The sequence below is a fragment of the Podarcis melisellensis genome, assembly GCF_964234715.1.
Source record: "Podarcis melisellensis genome assembly, chromosome: 13".
Classification (NCBI taxonomy): Eukaryota; Metazoa; Chordata; class Lepidosauria; order Squamata; family Lacertidae; genus Podarcis; species Podarcis melisellensis.
The window spans coordinates 33,643,869-33,668,486 of NC_138545.1; the positions used below are offsets into that span (position 1 = coordinate 33,643,869).

Genomic DNA, 24,618 nt, shown 5'->3' on the forward strand with positions numbered 1-24,618 from the left:
GTTCTAGGAGGAAAATAGAGACACCTAGAGTCTGAAAAGTTTATCTTTCCCCTTTTCAGGGAATGGAGGTGAACAGCACAGCAGCTGCAGGGACCCTTTACGATAGCACAGGTGGAGACATTCTGAATGCCAACTACAGCCTTGCTCCATCCACCCCAATCAACCAGAATGTCAGCCTGCATCAGGCGTCACTGGGCAGCTGTACACAAGACTTTGCTTCCTTGTTCAGCTCTGAGATGGAGAGCCTCTCAGTAGCTGGCAGCTCAGCTTTGTTGCAGCTGGTTCCTGACAACTCCACTGGCTTCAACACCACATTTGGCTCTACCAACCTGAGTGGGATCTTCTTCCCTCCCCAGTTAAATGGCACTGTAAACGAAACATCTGGGCCTGAGCTGCCAGATCCTCTTGGGGGACTCCTTGATGAAGCCATGCTAGATGAGATTAGCCTGATGGACTTGGCCACTGAAGAAGGCTTCAACCCAGTGCAGGCTTCCCGCCTGGAGGAAGAATTTGATTCAGACTCGGGGCTCTCCTTGGACTCGAGCCACAGCCCTGCTTCTCTCAGCAGCTCAGAAGCATCGTCGTCATCATCTTCAGCTTCCTCCTCCTTTTCTGAGGAAGGTGCTGTGGGCTACAACTCGGACTCTGAAAATGTGGACGTTGAAGATGCAGAAGGGGCAGTTGGGTACCAGCCAGAGTACAGCAAGTTTTGTCGTATGAGCTACCAGAACCCTTCTCAGCTGCAATATCTGCCTTATCTGGAGCATGTAGGTCACAATCACACCTACAACATGGCCCCTAGGACCTTAGACACTGACGAGCCCCAGCCAGCCACCATGGGGAAGAAGAGTGCCAAGGATAAACAGGCAGACTTCTTGGATAAGCAGATGAGCCGAGATGAGCACCGGGCCCGAGCCATGAAGATCCCTTTCCCCAATGAGAAGATCATCAACCTGCCTGTAGAAGAATTCAATGAACTCCTGTCCAAGTACCAACTGAGTGAGGCCCAGCTGAGCTTAATCCGGGACATCCGGAGACGGGGCAAGAACAAGATGGCTGCCCAGAACTGTCGTAAGAGAAAGCTGGACACTATCCTCAACTTGGAACGGGATGTAGAGGATTTGCAGAGAGACAAGTCAAAGCTGCTCAGGGAGAAGGTGGAGTTTCTCAGGTCCATTCGCCAGATGAAGCAAAAGGTGCAGAACCTCTATCAGGAGGTATTTGGCCGCCTGCGTGATGAGAATGGCCAGCCCTACTCCCCGAATCAGTATGCCCTACAGTACGCCAGTAATGGTAGTGTTATCCTAATACCACGCTCCTTGGCTGACCAGCAGGGCAGACGTCAAGAGAGGAAACAGAAAGACAGGAGGAAGTGAGAGGTGATGAATGTTGGCAGGAGAGTGCAAAACTTGCAGAAACTGCATCCTGGAGAAAGGGCTGAGCCCCGAAGAATTTGAAGGAACTTTCATGCCTTCTTATCCAATATATCTTCTCAAACCATGATAGCTGCCAGTCAGTGTATAGGAACAGACTGCTGGGCGGGGGCCTACAAGTCTTGAGAGGCAGAATGGCAAAGCATGTAGGGAAAGACCTGTGCCCCCAGCAGCCTGGAACCCATTATTGAACGTTGAGGGAGGGGGGACAAGCTGGCATAATGTGTGTGGGGAGGGGGGTGAGTCTTGGCAGAGGATAGAAAATCTGAATTGTTAAAGCTGGATATTTTTTTTAAGGAAAAAATGGTTAAGTGGACAGACTGAGCAGGCTTAAAGTCCCCCCCGCCTTCAAACTTCGATATTTCAGATAGCTGGTTTTGTTTTTTTCAAACCAGTTTTGGCATCAGTTGTGCGCGATTTGACATGACTGAATCCCATGACATAGCCGCCATCCCTTCCTACATCTGTATGTATATGTAAGTGCAGGTGGAACACATTTAAGTTGTGTTTGTTTAGGGGAGAAGGGTGATTTTTCTTAACCCTTTTCAGTTCGGGGGAATGGAGAGATCTCCACGCACGGAGTTACCGAGTACAGCCTTTTGGGTAGACTCTTGAGTTAATCTGCCATAAAGGTTGGAATGGTAGGAGTGGAAAGGGTTAATAGAATTACTATGGTGATGCATCTTTCCACCGCCCCTCTCTTCCATTCAAAACTCACTAAGCATGTCACTGCCCACAGTGAGGAGCCAGTGTTATACTGGGCTACCATCAAGGTACATTACAAGATGGCGCATGGTAACTGCATGCTACAATGCTGACATTTCTCACTGATTTGGCTTGAAGAGATTCATTTTGTGGACAAAAGGGGGTGTGAGGGCCAGGTGTGAAGGCTGCACTTTCATTTAGCGGAGGCTGCAAGGTGGAGGGGTCTGGTGTGTGATCACCACTTGGTCTACAGCACAATAGGTTTCACCCCCATAAAGTGGGCATGTTGTGTAGAGCAAATAGCCATCTATGGCAAGCCCCTTTCTTAATGGGCACTTTGGTTTTAATTTATTTCTGTAGGACTTGTGTGCGCCTGTGTTTCCCCATTCCCATAGGGCTGTAAAATGGATTTGTGGTATGCAGGAAGGAGAGAAGGGAGATGTTTTCCCCCAGATGATCAAAGCTGCTGAAAGGTATTTCTGCCATTAAGACTCGGTGTGTTAAACTGTGATTCCACAGCTGGTTTCTTTTCTGTCCTTGGGTGGTGTCATTCCAACTTCCCCCTTTCCCCCTCCTTAAAAAAAAATAAGGCAAAGGGTGAGGGTAGTGCCTTGAACACAGCTGGCCTCAAGCTCCGAGGCAATCCTCGAAGCTGTTTAATTTGCAGTATAGCACAGCTGGGAGTATTATTGACTTTACCAGCATCTGATGAGCTAAATGGCTTTGGTTTTCCCCAGTCAGTCCTGTGTATGTGATGGCGTGTGAGGACGTAGCACTGAAATGGGCATCCTCCAGAGAACTGTGGGGGTATGAAGCACTGTATGTAATAGAGGCAACTTCTGCAGCCATATGTTCTATAGGATCTTGTTTTTCTCAAGGCCATGATTTCTTACAAGGAAAATATAAAAGGTGAGAGGGGAAGTAAACTATCGGTGAGTCTCTCCCACCTTCTCAGGCTTCTGTGATTTGACAGCATGAAACTTGAAGCACAAAATGTGTTGGAACTGTGGCTGGGTTGCTGGAGGATAGAGCCCTGATGTGTGCATGTGTTAATTTATTTTTTTCTGTAGAGGTTTTATTTTGAATGGTTTCTATGACCTGTTGGGGAGAGGAGCGAGAGCGTATGAGCACAGGACAAAAATAAAATGGCTTATTCACTATTTGAGGATTTGTTTGGTGTCTTTAATTTTCTGCACTTTTCTTGGTAGCCCTGTGTTGTGATAAAAGGTAGGCTCACCAAATTCAGCATTACAATGACTGAGGGAATGTGCCTTCTCTTGACTTTATGTACTGGCCATGCTCCCCCATAATATACTGCATTTCCCCTGCAATACTTCTCAGTTCAGCATATCACTTATTCCTGCAATATTTTCTAGTTGCAAGTCAGTACTTTGTATTGTAGAATATTTTCAAGGAAGGCCTGGACCAGATGAAGAAGAAAAAGAGCAGGACTATAAATCTAAAATTTTATTGAGACAAAAAGACAGTTCAGTATGAAGTTAAAATCCAAACACTTGAGTTTTAGACAACATTTTCACAGAAACCTAACCATGCTTTGTTTTTTTTAAAAAAAGGTTTGTACACTTCTACGTACATACCACCGCCCCACACAAAGGATGAATGGGGGGTCAGTGGCTTGTGGGGCGTTTGAATGTCAGAGGTAAAATTGTCCTTTGGAAGAACAAAGTATTGTTAGCTTAAAAATGAAATGGGTAGGACTAGAGCAAGGGAAGCAATCATAAATGCCCAAGTCTGAACAGAAGATGGTTGTTTACAGAATATTCTGAAACCTACTACTACCTTGTGCTGTAGGGGGTAGATTTCACCCCTACTTTCCTTCCCCTTAATTAAAAGGATGCCTAAAATGCCACATACATACAAGAGCGAGGGGGGGGGGAGGCTAAAAACCCTCAGTTTCTGGTTGGTTAGAAGTAAAAAGATGCAGAGGTACTAAAAAAAATTGTCACATGGTTTGGGAGCAGAGTGCCCTCACTATGACTAGAGGGCAAAATATGAAGAAGCTGCCTCCTTTCCAATTCCCGCAGTAATAATTCTGAAAGGTGACTGTATTCATGGTTGCAATCAAATTGTAACTTTTAACACTTAGACACATAAGCTCCAGCCTCGCAGGAGTCATCAATTCCACTTGCAGCAGGAGGCATGTATTTTGTAAGAATTGCAATTCTGGATACAGATACCATGAACTGGCCCTCCCCAAATCAATCAGAATGCACCCTCCCTTCCCACCCCAACGATACACCGATAATAGCAAAAAAGGAAGAAAGAAAAACTACACGCATGCTAATCTGTAAAAATGCAATTAACACTATTGGGGAGTAAGGCTGTAGATCACAGAGATGGTCTCTGAAGAACACACAGCCTCTGCCTGCTATCCCTTTTGGCAGCCTGTTCCAACGCTATCATTTTTAGTTATTTTTGCTTCACACCCCCCCCCCCCAAAGCAAAGAACAGCTGGGAACTCACCAATTCTCTCCTCTTTCCTCATGTATATATGATGAGAAAGGAAGAAAGGGGACAGCATGTTGTCACACCTAGTTGTCAGGGGCATAGAAATTGTCCGGTTTCTACAGAGAGCATCTTCCACAGCCGCCTCTTCACTTTCTCACTCATGTTCAAACCCACAGTTTGATGATTTAATACAAAAGTCGGCCAGAGGAAGGATGGGGACAGAAGGGGAGGCAGGTTAGTTCTTCTCATCCTTCTTGTCATCATCTTCTGATGGATAGGAGTGCCATGTCAGCCTTTCCTCATAGAACGAGATGACCACCTGCGGGCACTTGATATTTGCTTCCTTGGCAGGGACCAGATCAGCTTCATCAGAGTTCTTCCTGTACAACCAAGAGGTGGGAAATTTGGGATTGATCCCAAATAGAAGGTATGAAGATATCATTCTAGCATTAACATTTCTGCCAAATGTGTGTGCATATGGCTGAGTCTGGGGTCATGTGATCTTAAAGCTCTGGATAATACTGTGAATTTAATGCATGGCTTTGCTATTGATGCATAAGCACACTGAAGATTATTGTCCAGAAGGATAATACAAATCTGAGATACCTTGACACTTGCCAGTTCATAGAATCATTGGCCACAAATCCTGATGCCTATAATGCAAAATATGATTTATAAGCATACATCTACTTGCCTGATCCACACAATCCTTCCTCAAGGCATGGAAGGATTGTGGGAATGGGTTGCAAGAGCTAGTTATTTCCAGTTATGACCTCAGAATGTCTGCAAGTAAAAGACAGTTGAACCTTACACAACAGAGAAAGCAGATTCCAAGTTTCATATAAATCACTTGCAAGGAACTAGAAAGCAGCAGATCAAAATGCAAGAGGTCATCAAAGTGATGAAGCTGTATATTAACAGCATTCTGCAGCTAAGATAATTAGCCCCCTCCTAAACTTTTAAAAATGTTAGAGAACCAATGGTCTTACCACCTGATCTCATTACAGACACTCATACCATTAAGTAGCTGTGTTCCCAAAAATTCAACATCTGGATTCTAATCTCTGATGGAGGATACACAAGCGAGGAAGGACAAAGGAACAGGCTTACCATTTCATCAGGAACATGAGCTCTCCGCTGGAGTCTGTGGCACCAATAATCCGCTCTGGTTCAAACCCTCTTGCAAAGCCTCGAGGCTTCTCAGCCTGATGAAAGAATTGGAAAGGTTTCTGATTATTGCCTTTAAAGGGTGACAGAGAAAACAGACATTGAACTTTATTTGGTGTTATGCTGAGGCAAAACAACTGCCAGAAAATGCCTTTCCAGTGACCTACTTTGGGGGAGGGGGATATCCAAGTCAAGAGTGACATGATGTAGATGCTTTGTCCAGGCATAATGATACTATGAGATTTGAACTCGTTTTAAAGCTGTTTGAGCTACTGCAATTCCAAAGAATCCCATAAATTCTACATCTGTGAAAGTGTTAGATCTCCAGCAAGAATTCTTAGCATACTCACAAAAATATTATTCAAGCTTCTCTGGTATATGCTACCAGTTTAATCAGTTTCAAGCTCTTTATAATATGGCACTGCTCTACAGTGCATATTAAACAAGGAGGTTTTAAGACATAATATTTGACACTGCAATTTTAAACAGCTCATTCCAAACAAATGAAGACCACACCCATCACTTTCCAGAATCTTTCCCACTTTTAATCTACCATAAAATATTTGTGTGGCACTACTGAAGCAACTGCCTTGCTTGCTAGAGCAAGAACTTAGCTGGCAGGGAGGGAGGGAGAAACAGACATCAGAGTATGCTAGTGAAGCAGAGAACCTGCTCTTGTTGCACTCTGGTTTCTTCCTCGGCTGAGGAGAGGTGTTGGGCTCAACCATTCCTGGAAATAATTTGCTGAGAATCTTCTTCCTATTACTATGAAGTATCTTCTAGAACAAAGCTCCGGCATTGAAAGATTTCCGAGCTACATTTTGGTAAGCCCTAGCTTAATTATGTTATGTTTTCAAGGCAGGATGTGGAGAAAAGGGCTGGAGAGGAGCAGCTGAAAATGGGAGGGTGTGAAGCAAAGACAGGAAAAAACTTATAAAATCAAAGAAATCAGAAATGAAGAGGAAAGAGAAGAGGAAGAGTTGTGTGCTAACAGGAAAATGCAACAATATAAAAGGGATGGAATTGCTAAGCATTAACCAATAAATAAAGGGAAGATGAACAAACAGACAAAGGGTAAATAACGCAAACAATGGGGAGTGGGGAAGAGAACTTTTGAGAACCTACACATATAAAATATTGGAATGGTCTGGCTGTTTTTACTTAACCACACAAAACTACTATCAGAAGTCTCTTGTCTTGAAATAAAAAGGAGGGATAATGTGGCTAGAAAGAGTTTAGAGGCAGAATGAAAAAAGGCTGTGTTCAACAGAATGCAAGGCAAGACACAGGGCAGACTCTACAAAGAGAAATACACGAGAAAACAGAAGCCCACCACCAGCCAAGTCACCAGATCCAACTTTTTAAATGCACCTGTGCTGTATGCAAGAACAACACAATCAAGACCATGACACTTTGCTTCCAGCATACTAACACAGCAAATGGAGTCTTCCCACTGTAGCAGGTGCAGCCCCAAAATTGAAAGAACACATAGCGACATTCTCTGATGGAGAGGTAACTGGGCTGGAGGCAGAGATTCTGCTGAGAAACACCACTAGTGGTACCACAGACTAATGAATGTCAACCATATTCCCAAAGACACTTGCAGCTGAGGCACCACACTACACAGTTATGTAGCTCACTTTAAGAAGGCAATAAAGGTCACTGCTGTTAGTGTTTTACCCTTTCAGAAACATCAATCAGTCCTTTTTCATTTGTCTTTAAAGCATAAAGCAACCCTCATTGGGCCACAGATTGAGAGAATCTGCCTTACCTCCTCTTTCTTTTTCTTTGGTCTGCTTTCCTCCCCCCTATCCTCTGAATCAGATTCTGCCTTGCGCTTGCTTCCCTCTGACTTGTCACTCTCATGTGCAGTTTTCTGGGATTGCAGGAACTCCGCAATGAGGTCAGGGCAGTCGAGGTTCTCCTCTGGCTCCCACGTGTTATCTTCGCTGAAACCATATAACTATTATCAGCTGGACATGACTGCAAAATACCATATTTTATAACTAGAGTTTATTTTGCAAAATAGCCCCTTTAAGAAATTTATCTCCCTCGTTATGGGACCTGTAAATTCTTGGCACAAAATCTATAAAAATGACTTTTCTAGGAATGGGGAAGACTTAGAATCTACAGATTTTTGCAATGATAGGCAATTTCTGCCAGAATCCTGACATGGTGGGTTGAGATTCCTGAAAAGTTTTCTGGAAATGCAAAGAAGACACCCTAAACTTGAGAATGTGACTTAGTGTGACTTAAAGCTGATGAACTGCTGTAAGGCAGAATAAGGAGTGATAAGGGCAGAGTAAAGCTACCAGATTTTCAGCTGTTATTCTTGACTTAATGAGATGGACCCCAGATTTGCATTATTTAGGAGAAGGAAAAAGTGTAAGTGCAGACCTGGAAGCCTTCTGCAGAAATTGCAACTTCTCTACAAGCACATCAGATTTTCAGCTTCAACACTAAACAGGCAGATAAATACTTTTAGGCATGGTTGCTTTCTCCTACACAAAACTAGCACTTAGATATTTTCCCCCTCAAGCACCCCTTACAGCAGAACTGAGGACTGCTTATTTGCCCAGAAGCACACAATCAGTTTGAGGCTCACCTGTACTCTGAACACATACAAGCATCCACACACGTGAAAACATTCATTTGCTCACAAACTGCAGCCAAACTGGGCCTCAAACAGAATTTTCAAGGTAGAAAGTACTTTTGGGAAGGAAAAAACCACACCTGTTTCTCAAACATGTTTTCCCTCCTGCAGGAACAGAATTAAGCCCCACACATATCTGGAAGAATTCCAAAAGAAGATTTCAAGACCATGAATTAACCAGAAATGGGATGGGAAACTGGGCTGGTTTTTAAGACGCAGGTATTCAGCAGCCCTGGCCCATCACCCTAGCCTAGAGCAAGATAAAAAAGGCCTGAAGCAGGCTTCTTAACAGCTCCTGGGTGACAAGGCAAGCAAGGCTTTGAAAACCAGAAGAGATGTTCCCCTCTCTCAACACCAGTGCGCAAAGAGATTAACCACAAGTATATGTGGACCAAGAGGCTACTGATTTTATGGGCTACTAACCTTTAAAGATTAGTTTGCAAAGCTGAAATAAAGGGAAAGCAGCCTTACTCTGAGAAGCCTTTCCACTTGAGCAGGTACTCCACTTTCCCTTTCACCACCCGCCGGTCAAGGACCTTCTCCACCACATACTCCTCCTCCTCTTCTTCTAGGACCTCCTCCACTTTCTTCTTGTTCTGCTTTTTTCCCATTGTGCTCGCCAGCTTTGCAGTTTTAAGGAGGCTGTTAAGAGATAATGCAGATATATAGCTTTAGAAATTGCAATTGTCAACACCAGAGATCCATGACACTTAGAATTTTTGTCTGTCTTGTCATATTATTTTTTAATATGAAAACATTTTAATCTAAAAATACACAGGGAAATGTAGTGTAGGAAAAATGTTCCAGAAGCTGCAAAGTGACACAAATAAGAGAGATACAATATGTAGTCACAAAAGCACAGTGAAACGCTGAAGGCCATCAATATCAATGGGACCCGCATAAACCCAAACCTTGCCGTACAACATCTATCCACATATACTGATTATTAAAAAGTAGGCACCTCATGGTGAACACTTTCTTATGACAGCTAATCAGGTTCTGCCTTTTTCTGCAACAGGACATACATGGCTCCTTTTCTGGAATTTATGTTAAGACTTTCCCCTTGCCTCAACATGCAATTGCATAAGAACTAATGCCTTCCCCAGCTCTAGGTACTTTAAAATATGGCATACGAATCACAACTGTGCTCAACATGTTCCATCTGCCAAACCTACGATTTGTTTGTTGCCCAAGCAACTTATGACAGTGTTAACCTATACTGTACACTTGGACCAACTGTAGGAAGCTCCGTAAAACTAACATTTTTCTTCCAAAAGGAGCAGGCTCTGCAGGAGACAGAATCACGGTGTCTCTGCAGAACTTTGAAGTTCTTCAGGCCAGACCTTTCTGCTTGCAGCAGGAAAAATTCCCACCATATCCTCCCTCCACCCCTTTCAGAAACAACAGGACTATGTTTGTGACTATACCGCAAGCACGGCAGTGCTGGGGAGAGAAGGCATCCATGAGTGGTGGAGGCACCACAAGGGTACCCAGCAAGCATAGAAGATTAAACAGCTTGCTTTTTCTGGAAATGAAAAGTTACAGTCTACTGGAAAAAGAAAGCTATGCTGGGCTCCTGCAGGCAAAGAATCTCTCAGCAGGAGGATGCACTTGTCTCAGTCGGGGTCTGATAAAACATAGGCAAAAGGGGCCGTCAAGCACAGCTAGGTTTTAGAGGAAATGGGTCTCGTTTGCAGTGAAGGATGGCTGGCTGGGGAAAGAGACCCACAAACAGCAGCTGAATGGGGAGGAAGGAAGATTTTTAGAGAGCACAATTTCACGAAGCTTAAACTAGTCCTGTCTCCTTCACAAATGCTGGGATCTTGGCACACTCATGAAGTCACTGTTTCCAAAATTCTTTTACGGAAGAAAACCTATTATAACTAGTTTAAAACCAGTTTACATTGTGTAGACATTTTCCTCCTTCCAACCAGGAGGGGAATAACATGTGATCTGCACAGCTTGGTGTTAGTCCTATACAGTGCCAAAGCTCAGAATTTTTGGAAGTGTATCTCAGCAACAGTAAAGTAGTTGGGAAGAAACATCATTTTTTTACTCTGAGGTATGGAGGGGAGTAGCTGGGCATCTTCAAGTACAAGGAATTTTATTCTTAACCAGCATGACCTGGAAGCACTGGGACTTCATATTCCTCATGGGCTTCAATACAATTATCAAGTGTTTCGGTGAGATCTCTATGGGCTTCACACAATGTTTCAAAGGTGCCTGTGGTCTATAAAACAGACTCCATCTTGTATACCCCATGACTAAGAAATTGAAAGTGAGCTATATAGATTTCATCAGGCCCCATTTCAATTACTTTGACCTGCTTTGTTATCCACACTGATGCCTACATACATGCACAAAGTTTGAGGTGTTTTTTTTTTTGGGGGGGGGGGAAATACTTGGGAACTATTTTTAAGGTAAATCGCAAAAAACTCAGGTTGACATACGTCCAGATTTTCCCAGACATTTAATGTTGTGTTTCTTGGCTTCCCACTGTCTGGCAACCCTACCCAATACAACACAATTCAGATTCCAGAACCTTTAACTTTGGTTCCTTTATTATGAGGAGGAAAGGGTTTCAACTGACCTTAATTTTTCGTTCAGTTCAGTCCTCAGAATTCCCACCACCTTTGATCAGAAGTGGTGTAGCTCCTTTTACAGGCCCCTTGAGCCAGACTCAAAGTGGATTGTCTTGAGAGGCAAAGGAGTGTCTCCAGCAAAGTCAAACCGCTGCATTGGCGGCACAAGCCTAGACAGTGTGTATGGAGATCCTGGACTGCCCAGATGACAAGACCCCACCCCATGGCCTCGCTGGTGTGGCCCCAAATTAAAGCAGGGCAATACATTTGGCACCAGATTGGCTGCAGAAGTTGCCGAAAGGAGACATACAAGATGCCATTCAACTGTCTTAGGGACTCCACTCTGAATTTGTGTAGGGATTACTCCTTAGCCTTTTCTTCTCCCGAAGATGTCCCACAAGACACTGGAGGTGTAGGATCAGAGTCTTCCTAGATGGGCTAACTTCCCAGGTTGACAAACCTCCAAAGCATGAGACAGCGGCCACACCCCAGGAAATGGCTTTGACTGGCTGGTTAAACCAGGTGAGGGTCGCTGCGGCCGCTGTCTCATACTGAGAGCTTCTAGGAGCTGCAGTGGAGAGCTGAGTGCAGGTGGGGACCCAAAGCTGGACAAAGTACCCTAGGAGCACGACATGTCATTCACCATAGGTACTACCCCTCCCCTAACACCCCAAACCAAAGCTACCTCTGCATGAATAGGCGTTATCGTCAGTGTGCTTTGTTAATCTTTCAGCTGGAGGGCTGTTTTCCCTTCCAGGGACCTTACGCCAATGGTGGGTGAAGCCAGATGGAAAAGTTAGCAGAACTATTGATGCAAAGTTTGCCTTTACCTATATAGTACACTAGTTCCTACATATACTCCTCTGTCCTCCAGTCAGCCTTGCAAACACACTTGAGAAGGGTATGAATCAAGTAGCAAGTGAAAAATGCAACCTAGGAGACCTGAAGTTTATATGCTTTTGAAAGTCATCTATGCATAGCCCCACTGCTTCTACACTAATCACTTTTATACCTTCAAAATGGCTTTTCCAGTATTTTCCATTAAAAACACCTTTCTAGCATTGTAGCTATAAACATCCCAATGCATCCTCCTATGTGCTGTTCCCATGTTGTTTGATAGGGTAGTCCAATTAGTCTGACTGGGAAAACTGAAGATAAAGTAGTTACTAACTATTTAATAGTAAAACACCCCAATGGATGAATGCATGACACCTGCAGTATCAAAGCTGTAAAATAAATGAACTATTGTGATGTATGATGAATGAAAACTAACTTCATTTAGTTTATTCGGCACAAAGAAAAGGAGCCTTGCGTAAAAGGATCAGCCACTTAGTTTTAAAAGATCATGCTTAACCTTAAGCAAGGAAAGTGGGGAAATTCTGATATATCTGGCTAGCAAAAATTATACTTTTCAATCAAGGGAAATGTCTAGAGTAGGGAGGTCCAACACATGGCCCTTGAGGCCTTTTTGGGTGGCTCTCAGCAACATCTAACCTGCCCCCCCGCAGCCCATGAGCTGCCTTCCCAAAACCTAGGTGCTGGGCTTTGGGAAGGAGGCATGAAGGCTCTTGGACCCTGCCAGAGCCTCGCTTATCTGACTTTGGGAAGGCAGCATGATGGCTGGGGCAGGGGCATCAATTTTGGGCCTTGCTTCCCCACCCAGCCCAGGGTTCTATGTTGAAGTACTCTTGTGGCCCACTTGGTATAAAAAGTTGGACCACCCTCATCTACAGCCTTTAATCCTCCACTTAGTGGTTGTGATACAGTGCTTTATAATGTTGTGATATTTGTATTTTAGGTTTATATTTTATTGTTCACTGTAAGCCACTTTAGGAATATGAATTAGGAAAAAAAGAAAGAAAGAAAGAAAAGTACTTACTATCAGCAGTTGCAAAATAAGTAAGAACTGAGCAAGGCTTTATATACTGCTTGTCTCTTAATACCAGTTGCTGGCAAACAGCAACAGGAGAGGGCTATTGTGCATATGTTGTGTTTCTTGGCTTCCCACATATATTGAGTTAAGCTACTTAACTGTGGGAACTGGGCTAGGTAGGCTTTAGGCTGATCTCACAGGGCCCTTATTATTTTTATTACTATCCATGACAGCCTTTTAATAAAAGTCATTGGGTCTACATGCTTATGTCTTGAACATACGTCAGGGTGGCATAGGGAATAAAGTGCTGGACATGGGACTAGGGAAATCTAAGTTCATTTCTACACAGTAATAAGTCTCACAATGTGATCTTAAGCTAGTTAGTACCTCTCAGTCTAACCTACCACAGGGAGGATAAAAATGGGGCAAACCCTGAGCTCCTTGGTAGAAACATGGGGCATAAATGTAATAAATAGATACATCTCTCTCATCAAATGCAACACTATTTGCCAATGTGAGCCATCATACAATACCATTGCTTAGATACATTCGATATAGCACCCCATTATGAGGTCCTTTTACTCTAACAAACAGATCCACATCGACTAAAATTCACATATGATAAATTTCCTAGTTATTTCCCTGCAGTACACCCCAGTTCTTTTTATCTTTTAAATATTAAACCTGTTCACCCACACGACTTGGTTATCTATTAGCGACTTGGTTATCTATTAGCGCTATTCGAATCAACAGTGATCATTTTGGCTGTTTTCCAAGTCAATTAACACCCTCACCACTACTCTTATCTTCTTCTATCCAATCACCACTACATACCAGACTGCCTAGCTGTATGGTCCCATTTTCCTTCCTCCAATACTGCACTATGATTATTGGTTTGGAGGTGCAAATTTATAAAAACTCTCACCTACCTACCTAAAAATTTTAATTTCACTCTTCCTACCCACATTAGTCGTTACACAATCTGTATACAATCCATTTATGTTTTCCCCTCATTTTAGCCCAGCTACACTCCAATACAGAGTCTGAAACACTTCTGTCTCCTTCACAGGAACAGCCTCAATCCCAGCACCCCAGTCAATGTTCTTGTTACACTAAAGGAGTGACCAACTTCACAAGCACTACCAACCTTGGGCAGATGATCCCCTTCCTTGGAAAAAGTCGCTACAGCTTTACTTTCATAGTTAGTTTCTCGAAGAATTATTCCCCCCCCCCCCCCAATATCCTCTCCTTATTAACTGTCTAACAGAGGAAAGTCCTCTTAACTAGCCATCTGGGCTCCACGTAAACCCACCCCTATTATCCCTTTTCTGCATATTTCCTCCCACTTTCGGGGGCGGGGAAGGACGGACGGACGGACCTATACCCACACTTCTTTCTGCAACCATCCCCCCCTTAGTATTTTTTACATCCATTCTTCCACACACCACCCCCTTCGTCATCTTTGGAGCAGCTTCCTCGAACACCTATTAAAAATGCGCGGGCTCGCGCACACAGGCTCCTCCACCGGCCCTTGCATTTGGACATCCCTGTTTATGATACCGCTACCGCTTCTTTTAGGAAGCCGTTCTCCACCTTCCTGTACGCGTTCATTAACGCCCCCTCCCCCCCCGGACCGTTATTTACTACCAACGCCTTCTCGATTTCCCCGTTCCCACATGAAACCACGCTGCCCAGCAAATGCCGCACCTTAGGTACACGGGGGTTCATTTTGTGGGTCCCCCCTCCCATTGCACCCCTCCATCTGCTCTGCCCGCTCCACGTCTCCCCCTTTTGAAACAGCACCCCCTCCCCCATAGACACCCCACTTTTCGGACCCCACACCCACAGGCGCACTTAGGAAGAGCCATAGCCGTCTCCACTCCCAACTCACGTATTTCGCCTCCCTCCTCAGAAAGCACTGTGCCTATTTCCTCTCTGCCCAGAAAAGCCCTCCCCCGCATATTTTTAAATACTGTACCTCCCTTCCCACCCCGCTCACCCAGGAATATTCCCCCCTCCCTCAGCACCCCCCAATATGGCCGTCCAGCCCGCGCGCGCGATGTTGGCCCCCTGCGCGCGCCCCAACCCCGCGCTGCCCGTTTTACCTTCTTCAGCCCCGCCAACAACGCACGAGGGGAAATAAAAACAAACGGGCGGGAGAGAGAAGGACGGCGCGAGCGGCGCACGGAGCGAGCCGGTCTCGTTTCAAAGCAGAACAGAGCGACGGTTGGACAACGGGCCTCCCGCGTTCGCTCCACCTCCGCCAAACAAAAGAGCGCTGCAACCCCTTCGGCCCGCCGAGACGCACTGCGCATGCACCTGCTTCTCCTCCTACGCCCCTCTTTCTAATTCCCTCCAAGACCTCCTCTCGCCCGCGGCATTTTGGGACCGGATGTTGTCTTTTTCCTTCCTCTACCCGTAGACGTAGGATACAGACTCGCGTACGTCGCTTACTTGCGAGTCTTTTCGCGCAAGTAGCCATTGAGAGCGCAGCACCGCCGCGATGGACAGCAAAGCAGCCTGCACAGACACAAACACAACACACACACGCCGCGAAAACAAAAGCTTCCTCTTTTCTTTCCTAATCATGTGGTTTTTTGAAAGAGGTTCCAAGCAGAATCCTATACGCGTCTTCTACTCAGAAGTTAGACCCACTGAGTTCAATGAGGCTTACTCTCAAGAAAGTGGTTACATATAATGATGGAAGAAAGGGGTCAAGTTTACTGCATGCACGGTATTAAAAGAAAACATTATGAAAATGATGTATAGGTGGTACTTAACCCCAGAAAAATTAGCAAAGATTTATCATACGAATGATAACTTATGCTGGAAGTGTAAAGAAGAAGAAGGTACTTTTTATCATATGTGGTGGACGTCCTAAGGTTAAGGACTTCTGGGAAAAGATTTATAATGAGTTGAAAAAAATGTTGAAAAATACATTTGTTAAGAAACCAGAAGCCTTTTTACTTGGAATAATAGGATTGGAATTGCCCAAAAAAGATGTTAGACTATTTTTGTATGCCACTACAGCGGCAAGACTGCTATTAGCCAAAAATTGGAAATCTCAAGAAATACCAACGGTAGAAGAATGGCAGATGAAGATGTTGGAGTTTTGGAGCTGGCTGACCTGACTGGAAGAATCCGCGATCAGAAAGAAGAGGAGCATCAAGAAGATTGGAAGAAATTTAAAGATTATCAAGCTAAATATTGTAATATAAGATAATTAGAAGGTACTTGAAAGTATCAAATAGGCCCAGGATTAGAATAAGAATGTTGTATAGTAATATGTATTTAAGTCAATAAGAAAAGAGATGAAGATAGTAAATTCAAGGAGTAAATTGTAGTAGAAAGATGATTTTGTACAACTGTTACAAGGTGATACAATGAAATTCAGTTAGGGGGGATTTGAGGAAGTCAGTTAATAATGGAATTTAAAATGAACTTCAGAAGGAATATGTGTTTTTATTTTTGTTTTCTTTTTTCTTTTAGTATTGTAATGTTCTTTCTTTTGTATGTTTTATATGTTATATCTGTTAAAATCAATAAAAAAAACTGAAGAAAAAAAAGAAAGTGGTTACAGAATTGCAGCTTTTAACAAGCGCAGCTTAGTTGCATGCAAGCCAATGAAACACAAAGCTTGTGTTACAACTGAGTGCAGGATTTGGCTTGCAAGGTAAGCCACCCCCATTCTGCAGTATGTGAAGCAGGTACAGTATTTCATTGACACAGGGCAGGTTTCTTTTAATGCCTGAAAAGTTTAAAGGACAGTTCTTCACGCGAAATATCAGAAAAGCCCTAATTTTTGTCGCTGTGGCTGCTGCCTTTTTAGTGGACACACTGGTATTCAATCACAGCAGCGCAAAAATCCTGGGTTTCTCCATTGTTTCCAATGAATAGGCACGAAGAGGGGCATGGTAAAGGAACCCAGAAGTTTCGTTTCTGGACTTCCTACACTGTCCAAAGGCTTTCCTTTTGCTACCTATCTGACTCGACATTAACTTTCAGTCTAACAACACTACGCCCCTGTAGCACTTAGCACCCAAGAATGGGCGCTCGCAAACAGGAGGTTGCTGTGCCTCCTGGGAGTTGTAGTCTCATGGCAGACAATACCCAGGAACATACTGTAATTCTTTTTGTTCTGAATTTGTGTGCTGAAGTGGATTACAATACTCAGTAATGTACATCCCAAATAACAGGAAGGAGCTATTTTTGACTCAACATGAATGTGAGCAGAATAAAATTTGATTCCCACACCCAGGGGAGCTTTGCAGGATCAATTTCCTCTGGGGAAGACAGCACTAAAGACTTTCTCTGTTTACTGATTAAAATATACAGGTTGAACAGGTGGGAAGCAAGTAGGCACACAAGCTGTAAAAACAGCAGCTTCAGAATCAACAGCAGCCCCCAAGACAAAGCATCTTCTGATCTGGCTTTAAGCAGCATTCTGCTGGATCAAACCTGACCAAAGGCCTATAAAATCCAGTATCTTGTTTCTCAGTGCCAGCAACCATTGTCTCCTGGATTAAGGTACTTTCCAGATGGACTTTTAGATTAAAAACAAACTAACTAACATGATAGGCCACTGACGGAAAAGCAACACCTGCTGTTAAACCATCAACTTGAAGGCTATATTAGGAGAACTTAGGATATACCTTCATTTGTACAGCAGAATAGGATGGTCCATAACAATATATTCTGACTTTCCCCCACAATCCTTTTATGATTTCGAAATTTCAATTATTTTTCTCAAGAAGAGAGATTGAGTGGCTTACAATAAATGATGCAGCATAATGCATCAGGGACAGAATCTTAGCACATATAGTGATGAATAGAGGCTTGAAATTCTTAATGTTTTTGCATTTGGGGGAATTAAAACTTGTGTGACAAATGAAAATGTGCAATCTTAGTCTTTCAAAGAGCATTTGATGTGAAGTATTTAGGCCACATGGAAGTGACATCTGAAGCCATCTGTACCACTGACAGCGCAATCCTATCTATACAGGATAGCTCAGTCTTGTGGAGATCATTCCAAGGGCTGCAGCCTCAAAAGGAATTTTACATCTGTTTTCACCCCAAGAAACAAACTCAGAAAGGGACTGTGGAAATAGAAGTAGGTTAGAGTTACGGGGAACAAGGGAAATTTTAGCTCCTATCCTGAAGGCAGTCCCTATTGCAACCCCTTCTTTCGTCCTTCATGTGGATGATTGCTATTCATTCTTAGTGGGAAAGTACAGTACTGAACTTGAGGACATGGCTTCAGTGAAGGCAACCTTTCTTCCATTCATGACACTGGATGACTCAGCTCTCAGTGACAGAAATGTAACATGTGTTGAATCTCCCATCATAGCAACAGGCACCTTCTTAATACAGAATAAATCTGGGGACATTATTTGGTTCAGTGAAATGTGTCCTTTCACTTGGAATGTGTTCAAAGTAGCTTAGTGATAATCTAAATCTTCAGGGAAGAAATTGTCGTGTTTGGGACTTTGCCACTTCAGAATATACACGTGTGCTAGAGGGAATTGAAAAGTTTGAACGCTTCCCTAGGAAGTGTTAGAATCACAGGCAGAAGAATTCCAGCCTAGCCTTTCCCCTGCCTAATGGATCCAGTCTCTTCCCTAGCACACACTGTGTCTATTCATGTGTTGCATGAGTTCTAATAGACTGACCATATGCATGTTTATTCAGAAGCAATTTGAACTATGTAAGCACAAAAGACTGCAGCATAACTTCACCACCTTAATTATGTTTAAGGCTGCATTCTCATACAGGGAGGAAGGCCCATTGAACCCAGTAACTTACTTCCGAGTAGACATACATAGGATTGTGTTGCAAAAGTCAGTTAAAAGGAAACAGGGCTGTATCTAATCCTACTCAGAGTAGACATGATTAACCCCAAGTCATTAATTTCAATGGGTCTACTCTAAATAGAACTTCTTCAAGACAACCCTCACTCCGACGATCCAATATAATTCAGCGGGATTTACTTTCGAGTAAGCATGTTTAAGATAGTGCTATGCAATAAGGTACCGATCAGAACATGCAGTTACATTTGTTTGGGATGAATTAATCCGGAGGAAACGTTTGCATTTATAAAGGTAAAGGTAAAGGTACCCCTGCCCGTACGGGCCAGTCTTGCCAGACTCTGGGGTTGTGCGCCCATCTCACTTAAGAGGCCAGGGGCCAGCGCTGTCCGGAGACACTTCCGGGTCACGTGGCCAGCGTGACATCGCTGCTCTGGCGAGCCAGAGCCGCACACGGAAACGCCGTTTACCTTCCCGCTGGTAAGCGGTCCCTATTTATCTACTTGCACCCGGAGGTGCTTTCGAACTGCTAGGTTGGCAGGCGCTGGGACCGAGCAACGGGAGCGCACCCCGCTGCGGGGATTCGAACCGCCAACCTGACGATCGGCAAGCCCTAGGCGCTGAGGCTTTTACCCACAGCGCCACCTGTGTCCCACGTTTGCATTTATACAGGATGCACAGGATGCAAATTGCAAACCACGGTCTTTAAGCAGAACGCACAGCTGAAATATCGTCCTTTCGGGCTATTAATTCTTGCTGCGGTTCGAAACTGCATTTCCCATCAGCCAGCACGGCTCACGCAGCCGAGAAAAAAGGTCACGTGGGAAAGAAAATCCCACCCCCTTTTAAAGCTGAAGCACTCAGGCTCGGACATTCTTAAAGGGGCCGCGGCAACAACAGCAGCTTAGGCGGGTCGTTGCAAGAAAACAAAACAAGACAGTAAGCGGAAAGCGGGGTGCAGCTGGAGAGAAGGTGTGAAAGACGAGGAGGCACCAGAGCCGCGCCCTTTTTAAACATTTTATTTTAAAAAGAGATAGCGTGCAGTGTTCAATAAGCGAGGAGGGAGGGTGGGAAGTGAGACATGGGGGGGGGTAATTAACGGAGAGGACTTCGGCACGATGAAGGAAGTACAGAGCAACGATTGCAGAAAGGAGGGGCGCGGGTGGCGGTCGTAGGTCGCCTAGGCTGGTGCTGGGATCGTGTGCATGGGCTGGGCGTGGAAACGGGGGTGCCTGTTAAGCACAGAAACAGGACTGCATGTTGGCGTGGACAGGGGTGTCGGGAGGAGGACTGTGGCGTAAAGCAGCAGCGAAGAGTCGGGAGGACAAACATACCTTGGCCAGGCAGGGCGCTTTGCTGGCAGACGGTCCTGTTGCCCCCCGAGGGCGCGCGATGCATCTAGGCAGGTCGGGGCTGGTCAGGCGGAATCCCGTGTCTACTGCCTGCAGCTCCATTATGGGAGGAAGGTGGTATAAGCGGACTGAAGGAAAATAGGCAGATCAAGCTGTAAGGATCTTGAGGGTAGCGGGGCTAGGAAACGCATCTGTTTTAGATCATGGACAATAGCCGCCAGTCGGGATACTTGAATGCTTGAATTAAGCACCTGGTAAATTTCCGATGTAAACTTAAGAGGGCTGGAGATCTTGGGCCGTGCTCAGTTAAGATCTACTCAGCGGCTACCCATTGAAACTTGTTATTTATGCCTATTACTTATTTCATAAAATTTATGAAATAATTTTTCATACCCCCGCTGGCCTCGAGGTGGCTTACAAAGAGGGGAAAAACAACTAATATAAAAATAGAAACAGTAGTAAACTAAATACCGCTCAAAGCACTCACAAACATATCAGAACACAAGCGCCTGCCTGATGCCACTAGGTAGAGAGTTCAAAAGTGTAGCATTGGTTTCCATGGGCCTACTCTGAGTAAGGTTAGCATTGGACACCACCCCCTGGAGTTATTTCCTGAGACACCTGTCCCTCCCGTTACTGTAATCGGCCTGTTGGCATTTCATAACTTCTGCATAGTTTCCCCTTGCCTGTCTGCAAACTAGCAAAGTGCTTGTGTTACACACACCCACACCCTGCTCTTAAGCATGGTGTGCAAACCAGATGCACTGAAACACACAGGAATATATAGTGGTACCTTGGGTTACATACGCTTCAGGATACGTACGCTTCAGGTTACATACTCCGCTAACCCAGAAATAGTGCTTCAGGTTAAGAACTTTGCTTCAGGATGAGAACAGAAATCGTGCTCCAGCGGCGTGGCAGCAGCAGGAGGCCCCATTAGCTAAAGTGGTGCTTCAGGTTAAGAACAGTTTCAGGTTAAGAACGGACCTCCGGAACGAATTAAGTACTTAACCCGAGGTACCACTGTACTAGACCTGCCCCCTCACGACTTCCCCTGTGCCCTCCCTCCTCCTGCCTGCTTGTGGGGCTGAGAAGACCTATTATTGGAGGAAGCAGGAGGAAAGTGCTTCTTGGGTCAAGTCTGTGGGAGAAGTTGCATGGGGATGCAACATTTTCTCTCCAGAAAATCTTGGTCCTGCTCATTTATTTTTAAAGCTAACACTACTAATGGTTAGAGATTCTGAGTAGCTACTACCTTGAGGCAACTGAAGTGAGGATTTTGACACCCAACAGAAAAGCAGGCCGGGTTTATGTCTCTACATGGACTAATCAGCAGGCACCAGGCTCAATTAGGCTCTTCTTTTATCTTCTAGTAGCTGAGGATTGCAGCATGGGATAACACTAATGCTTGGTACTTATGTAGTGCATCCAGGATGCAGAGCACCTGCAGCATTAAGGGGTTGCTATAAGGGTTAGTGATGAAGCTGAGTCAGTGCTGTTAATCCCCATGTTATTGACTGCCTGTGGGAGGTCTGGTATTGCCTTGGTGGCACCTGCTTTCTCTAATGGTAACCAAATCACAAACTTGGAAAGGCACCTCAAAGGTCATCTAGTCAACCCCCCCACCCCCGATGCAGGAAACCCACTACCAGACATTCCTGATAGGAATAAATTGGGATTATGTATGACTTGTCTACCTGTTAAAGGTCAAAGATGTATGGGCCAGGAACAGAGGGAAGTGTTTGGGCTGTAGCCTATTTAAAAGCCATGATCCCTGACCTGGAATCATGCACATGCTAGAATTCTTGCATGTTTCTGCAAGACTAGGAATGGAATCTGAGGCTAAGTCCTGGTAAAGGGAAGGGCTGCTGAGGCAGGTCCTGAATAATAATTTTAAAAGGTTATTTGCATACTGAGCTTCTGTTTCCAAGATACTGGAGTGAGCAAAAACACATATAAACAGATTTGAGGACTTGTATTGGCACTTAGACACCCTGGGCTTACTGTTCAAAAAGAGGAAGAAGTATATGAATGTGTATGCATTTTTTTTGAGCAGTAAAATGGAAGTGCATTGCCTAAGCTTGGTTCTCATCTCAGACTGTCCCACACAGTGCTGGGATAGTGTTATCAGAAGGTTCAGGGGTGGCTGCTATAGCCCCAAACACTGCTGTGTGTGTGTGTGTGTGTGTGTGTGTGTGTGTGTGTGTGTGTGTGTGGTTTCTCAACTGTTTACCCTTTCCTGCTGATGATATTCATAGGTGACACCTGACACTTGAGGGCTTGTGCTTTCCTTCCCTTGGTCTTTCCATTTTTGGACTTTCTCTCTCTCCCTATTTTCTGCATACTTGCCATGCCCCTACTGTGTTCTTCCCTCTATGTAGCCCTGCGTTCACTGCCATACAAGTTGGCACTTCACTGGGTAGTAGGCCTAAACCACCAACAGCCAGACACACTGACCCATTGCACCACAGGAGGGCAGGGAATAATAACTGTGGATCTCAAAAGGCAGAGTCTCCTGAGCAAGGATAGACGAAAGCTTATTTGTGGGGTTTAAGGACATAAAAACCTTAGATGGTGTGTTGTTACAAGTTTTCTGATTGAGCTGGGTGTTTTGAACTTCCTAGCAAATAAGGAACCAACAACTAGTTAATCAACTGTGCAGCATCACATCAGCCTCCTGCTGATAATATCCTTCTTTAATGACATTTTCCTTACAGACAGAGGAAGCTTTCTGTTTATTTAAAGGTAGGGAAGGTGTCTGTCATTTTGAGCCCTAGGCATGGCAGTGGCAAGTCAAAGGTGGGGGGAAACATTCTGCATGTGCCCAGACACAGTATTCCCCAGGTTCCAGGATTGAATATTTTTGAGTCATAGCTGAATTGAGACCTAAATCATACTCATTTTTCCTGTGATCCTCAGAGCTCCTTTTGTTTCGATTTTGTAGGTTTTTCAAATCCAGCCCAGTGAATACTTCTAGTTCCTCAACTTTGGTTGCAGATCCGTTCCTAAATTCTGGAGGACTTGGAACCTGTTCAATGGAAAGGGGGTGAATGTGTTTGCCACCCTGAGGTAAAACAATTTTCAGATAGCCTCTTGCAGCAAAAAAATACAAATGAGTTTCCTAGTAAGTACTTTAAAGACTTGAAACATTCTGTATACTTGACATTCATGTCCATCACAATATCCCTCCTAATGGCATTTTAAAGAGCAGATTGGGGAATCTTTGGAGATGGAAATGGAATCAATGCTGTCCAACTTGACAAGGCTGTTGTGAGAATCAGATAAGGGTTGTAGAGTGTTTTGCAAGTCAATGAAAGTGCTACAGAAACCATAGCAAGCCAGATTAGCCTAACTGATACTGGTGGTTTGCTTAAATTACCCATTCTTGTCCAATAGAAAGGGAGAAGCTAATGATTCCCCTTTAGCAAGTCTTCCCAGCTCCCCATCTGCATTACTTTGGTTATTGAAAATTGTGTCTATGTAGGGCCAGTATTTAAGGTTGGTAATTTCAGGCATGTGCTGAGATCCATGCCTCAAAAAAGGGTCACTACCAACCCCTCTGCTATTTCGGCCTTTTCACTGAAAGCAACTGAGCTGCAAAAGGAGTAGCAGGACTAGCCTCCTCTGCTCATCTTGCCATCTCCTTCTGGGAAGCTGTATGGATTGGGTCCAGAGGGAGAGAGCTAGCAAATGGGCAGTGGTCACAGCAATGAGGAGGAAGGGGGTTTGCTAAGGGCATCTTGCCTGCCATTTCCCAAGATAGTACCTCCACAAAGTCTAATAGAGTTGGCATTTATCATGTTATCTTCCCACAAGGAAGGTGATTCCAGGTGATGAAACTGCTGTGTGAAAAACTAGCCATGGTTTTACTGGCAATGGAATGCTGAATACGGTTGTGCTTTGGAGTAGTAAAGTGTTTCCAATACTTTGATTGTTACTCTCTCAAAAACCCTATAAAATACATCACTGGGCAGAACTGAGGGCAGGGGTAACCTCCTGTATGTGCTTAATGGATTTAGGAATAAAGTACTTAAAAACAGTATTTTGACATACAATAACCTGGCTAGGGGACAACACTGAGATAGTGACTTATTTAAGGGCACCCAGTGAGTCAGTGATTCAAGTGGGACTTGATCCTCAGAATCCCAGGACAACCTTCCCATTGTGCTTGGATAATATCTGCTGGCTCTTAGTTCTCTAGCTTGTGGCAGAGGTCAGAATGTCCTTCCTCTTACTTCTGTACTTCTGCAGTATAGCAACAAGGACTGGAAGCATTGTTCTATTTTTAAAAAAATATGAAAGGTTCAGGAAGCTGACTTCTGCACCAAATACTCCATTTCCTTCCCAGTGAGTGTTATAACAGGCTCTGATATTTGTTTAATAATTTGGTTGATGGAGTGCAAATACTATAGCAGTCAAGGAACAACCTGGGGTGAGGTTTAAAGTGCTGACTTGCACTCAGTGTTTATTGGATATCCTTTTCTCTCCCTGCACAGATGCGTCCCTCTGGGATGTGGATGTAGGATGTTAGAACATCAAGTAGAAGAGGTAAGACCTTGGTCATTAACACATGTGATTAC

General features: G+C 44.3%; 3 protein-coding genes and 1 long non-coding RNA gene across 8 annotated transcripts in view; 2 read left to right on the forward strand and 2 right to left on the reverse strand.

The window, feature by feature from the left end:
* NFE2L1 (NFE2 like bZIP transcription factor 1) overlaps positions 1–3,298 on the forward strand; it is a 33,471-nt gene extending 30,173 nt beyond the window's left edge. For all 5 annotated transcript variants that reach the window (XM_081885605.1, XM_081885603.1, XM_081885604.1 and 2 more), the window contains one exon: positions 60–3,298. In XM_081885605.1, coding sequence (XP_081741731.1) covers positions 60–1,376 — 1,317 coding nt within the window. In that variant the 3' untranslated portion in view covers positions 1,377–3,298. The remainder of the gene's footprint in view (positions 1–59) is intronic.
* A 292-nt stretch (positions 3,299–3,590) lies between these two features.
* CBX1 (chromobox 1) lies at positions 3,591–15,196 on the reverse strand. The gene is made up of 5 exons (XM_081885720.1): positions 14,988–15,196; positions 8,899–9,069; positions 7,546–7,723; positions 5,718–5,812; positions 3,591–4,987 (listed from the first exon to the last, which is right to left on the reverse strand). Exons 2-5 carry the CDS (start codon positions 9,036–9,038, stop codon positions 4,843–4,845), a joined length of 558 nt encoding a protein of 185 aa, XP_081741846.1. The 5' UTR covers positions 9,039–9,069; positions 14,988–15,196; the 3' UTR covers positions 3,591–4,842.
* A 4,351-nt stretch (positions 15,197–19,547) lies between these two features.
* Positions 19,548–24,618, forward strand: LOC309355141. Its single transcript, XR_014162420.1, has 3 exons — positions 19,548–19,658; positions 22,983–23,107; positions 24,535–24,618. It is a non-coding gene; the product is annotated as an uncharacterized lncRNA (long non-coding RNA).
* Positions 20,022–24,618, reverse strand: part of SKAP1 (src kinase associated phosphoprotein 1) — a 338,051-nt gene continuing 333,454 nt past the window's right edge. The window contains exon 14 of the mRNA XM_081885658.1: positions 20,022–20,166. The gene's annotated coding sequence lies outside the window, so the exon portion shown is untranslated. The remainder of the gene's footprint in view (positions 20,167–24,618) is intronic.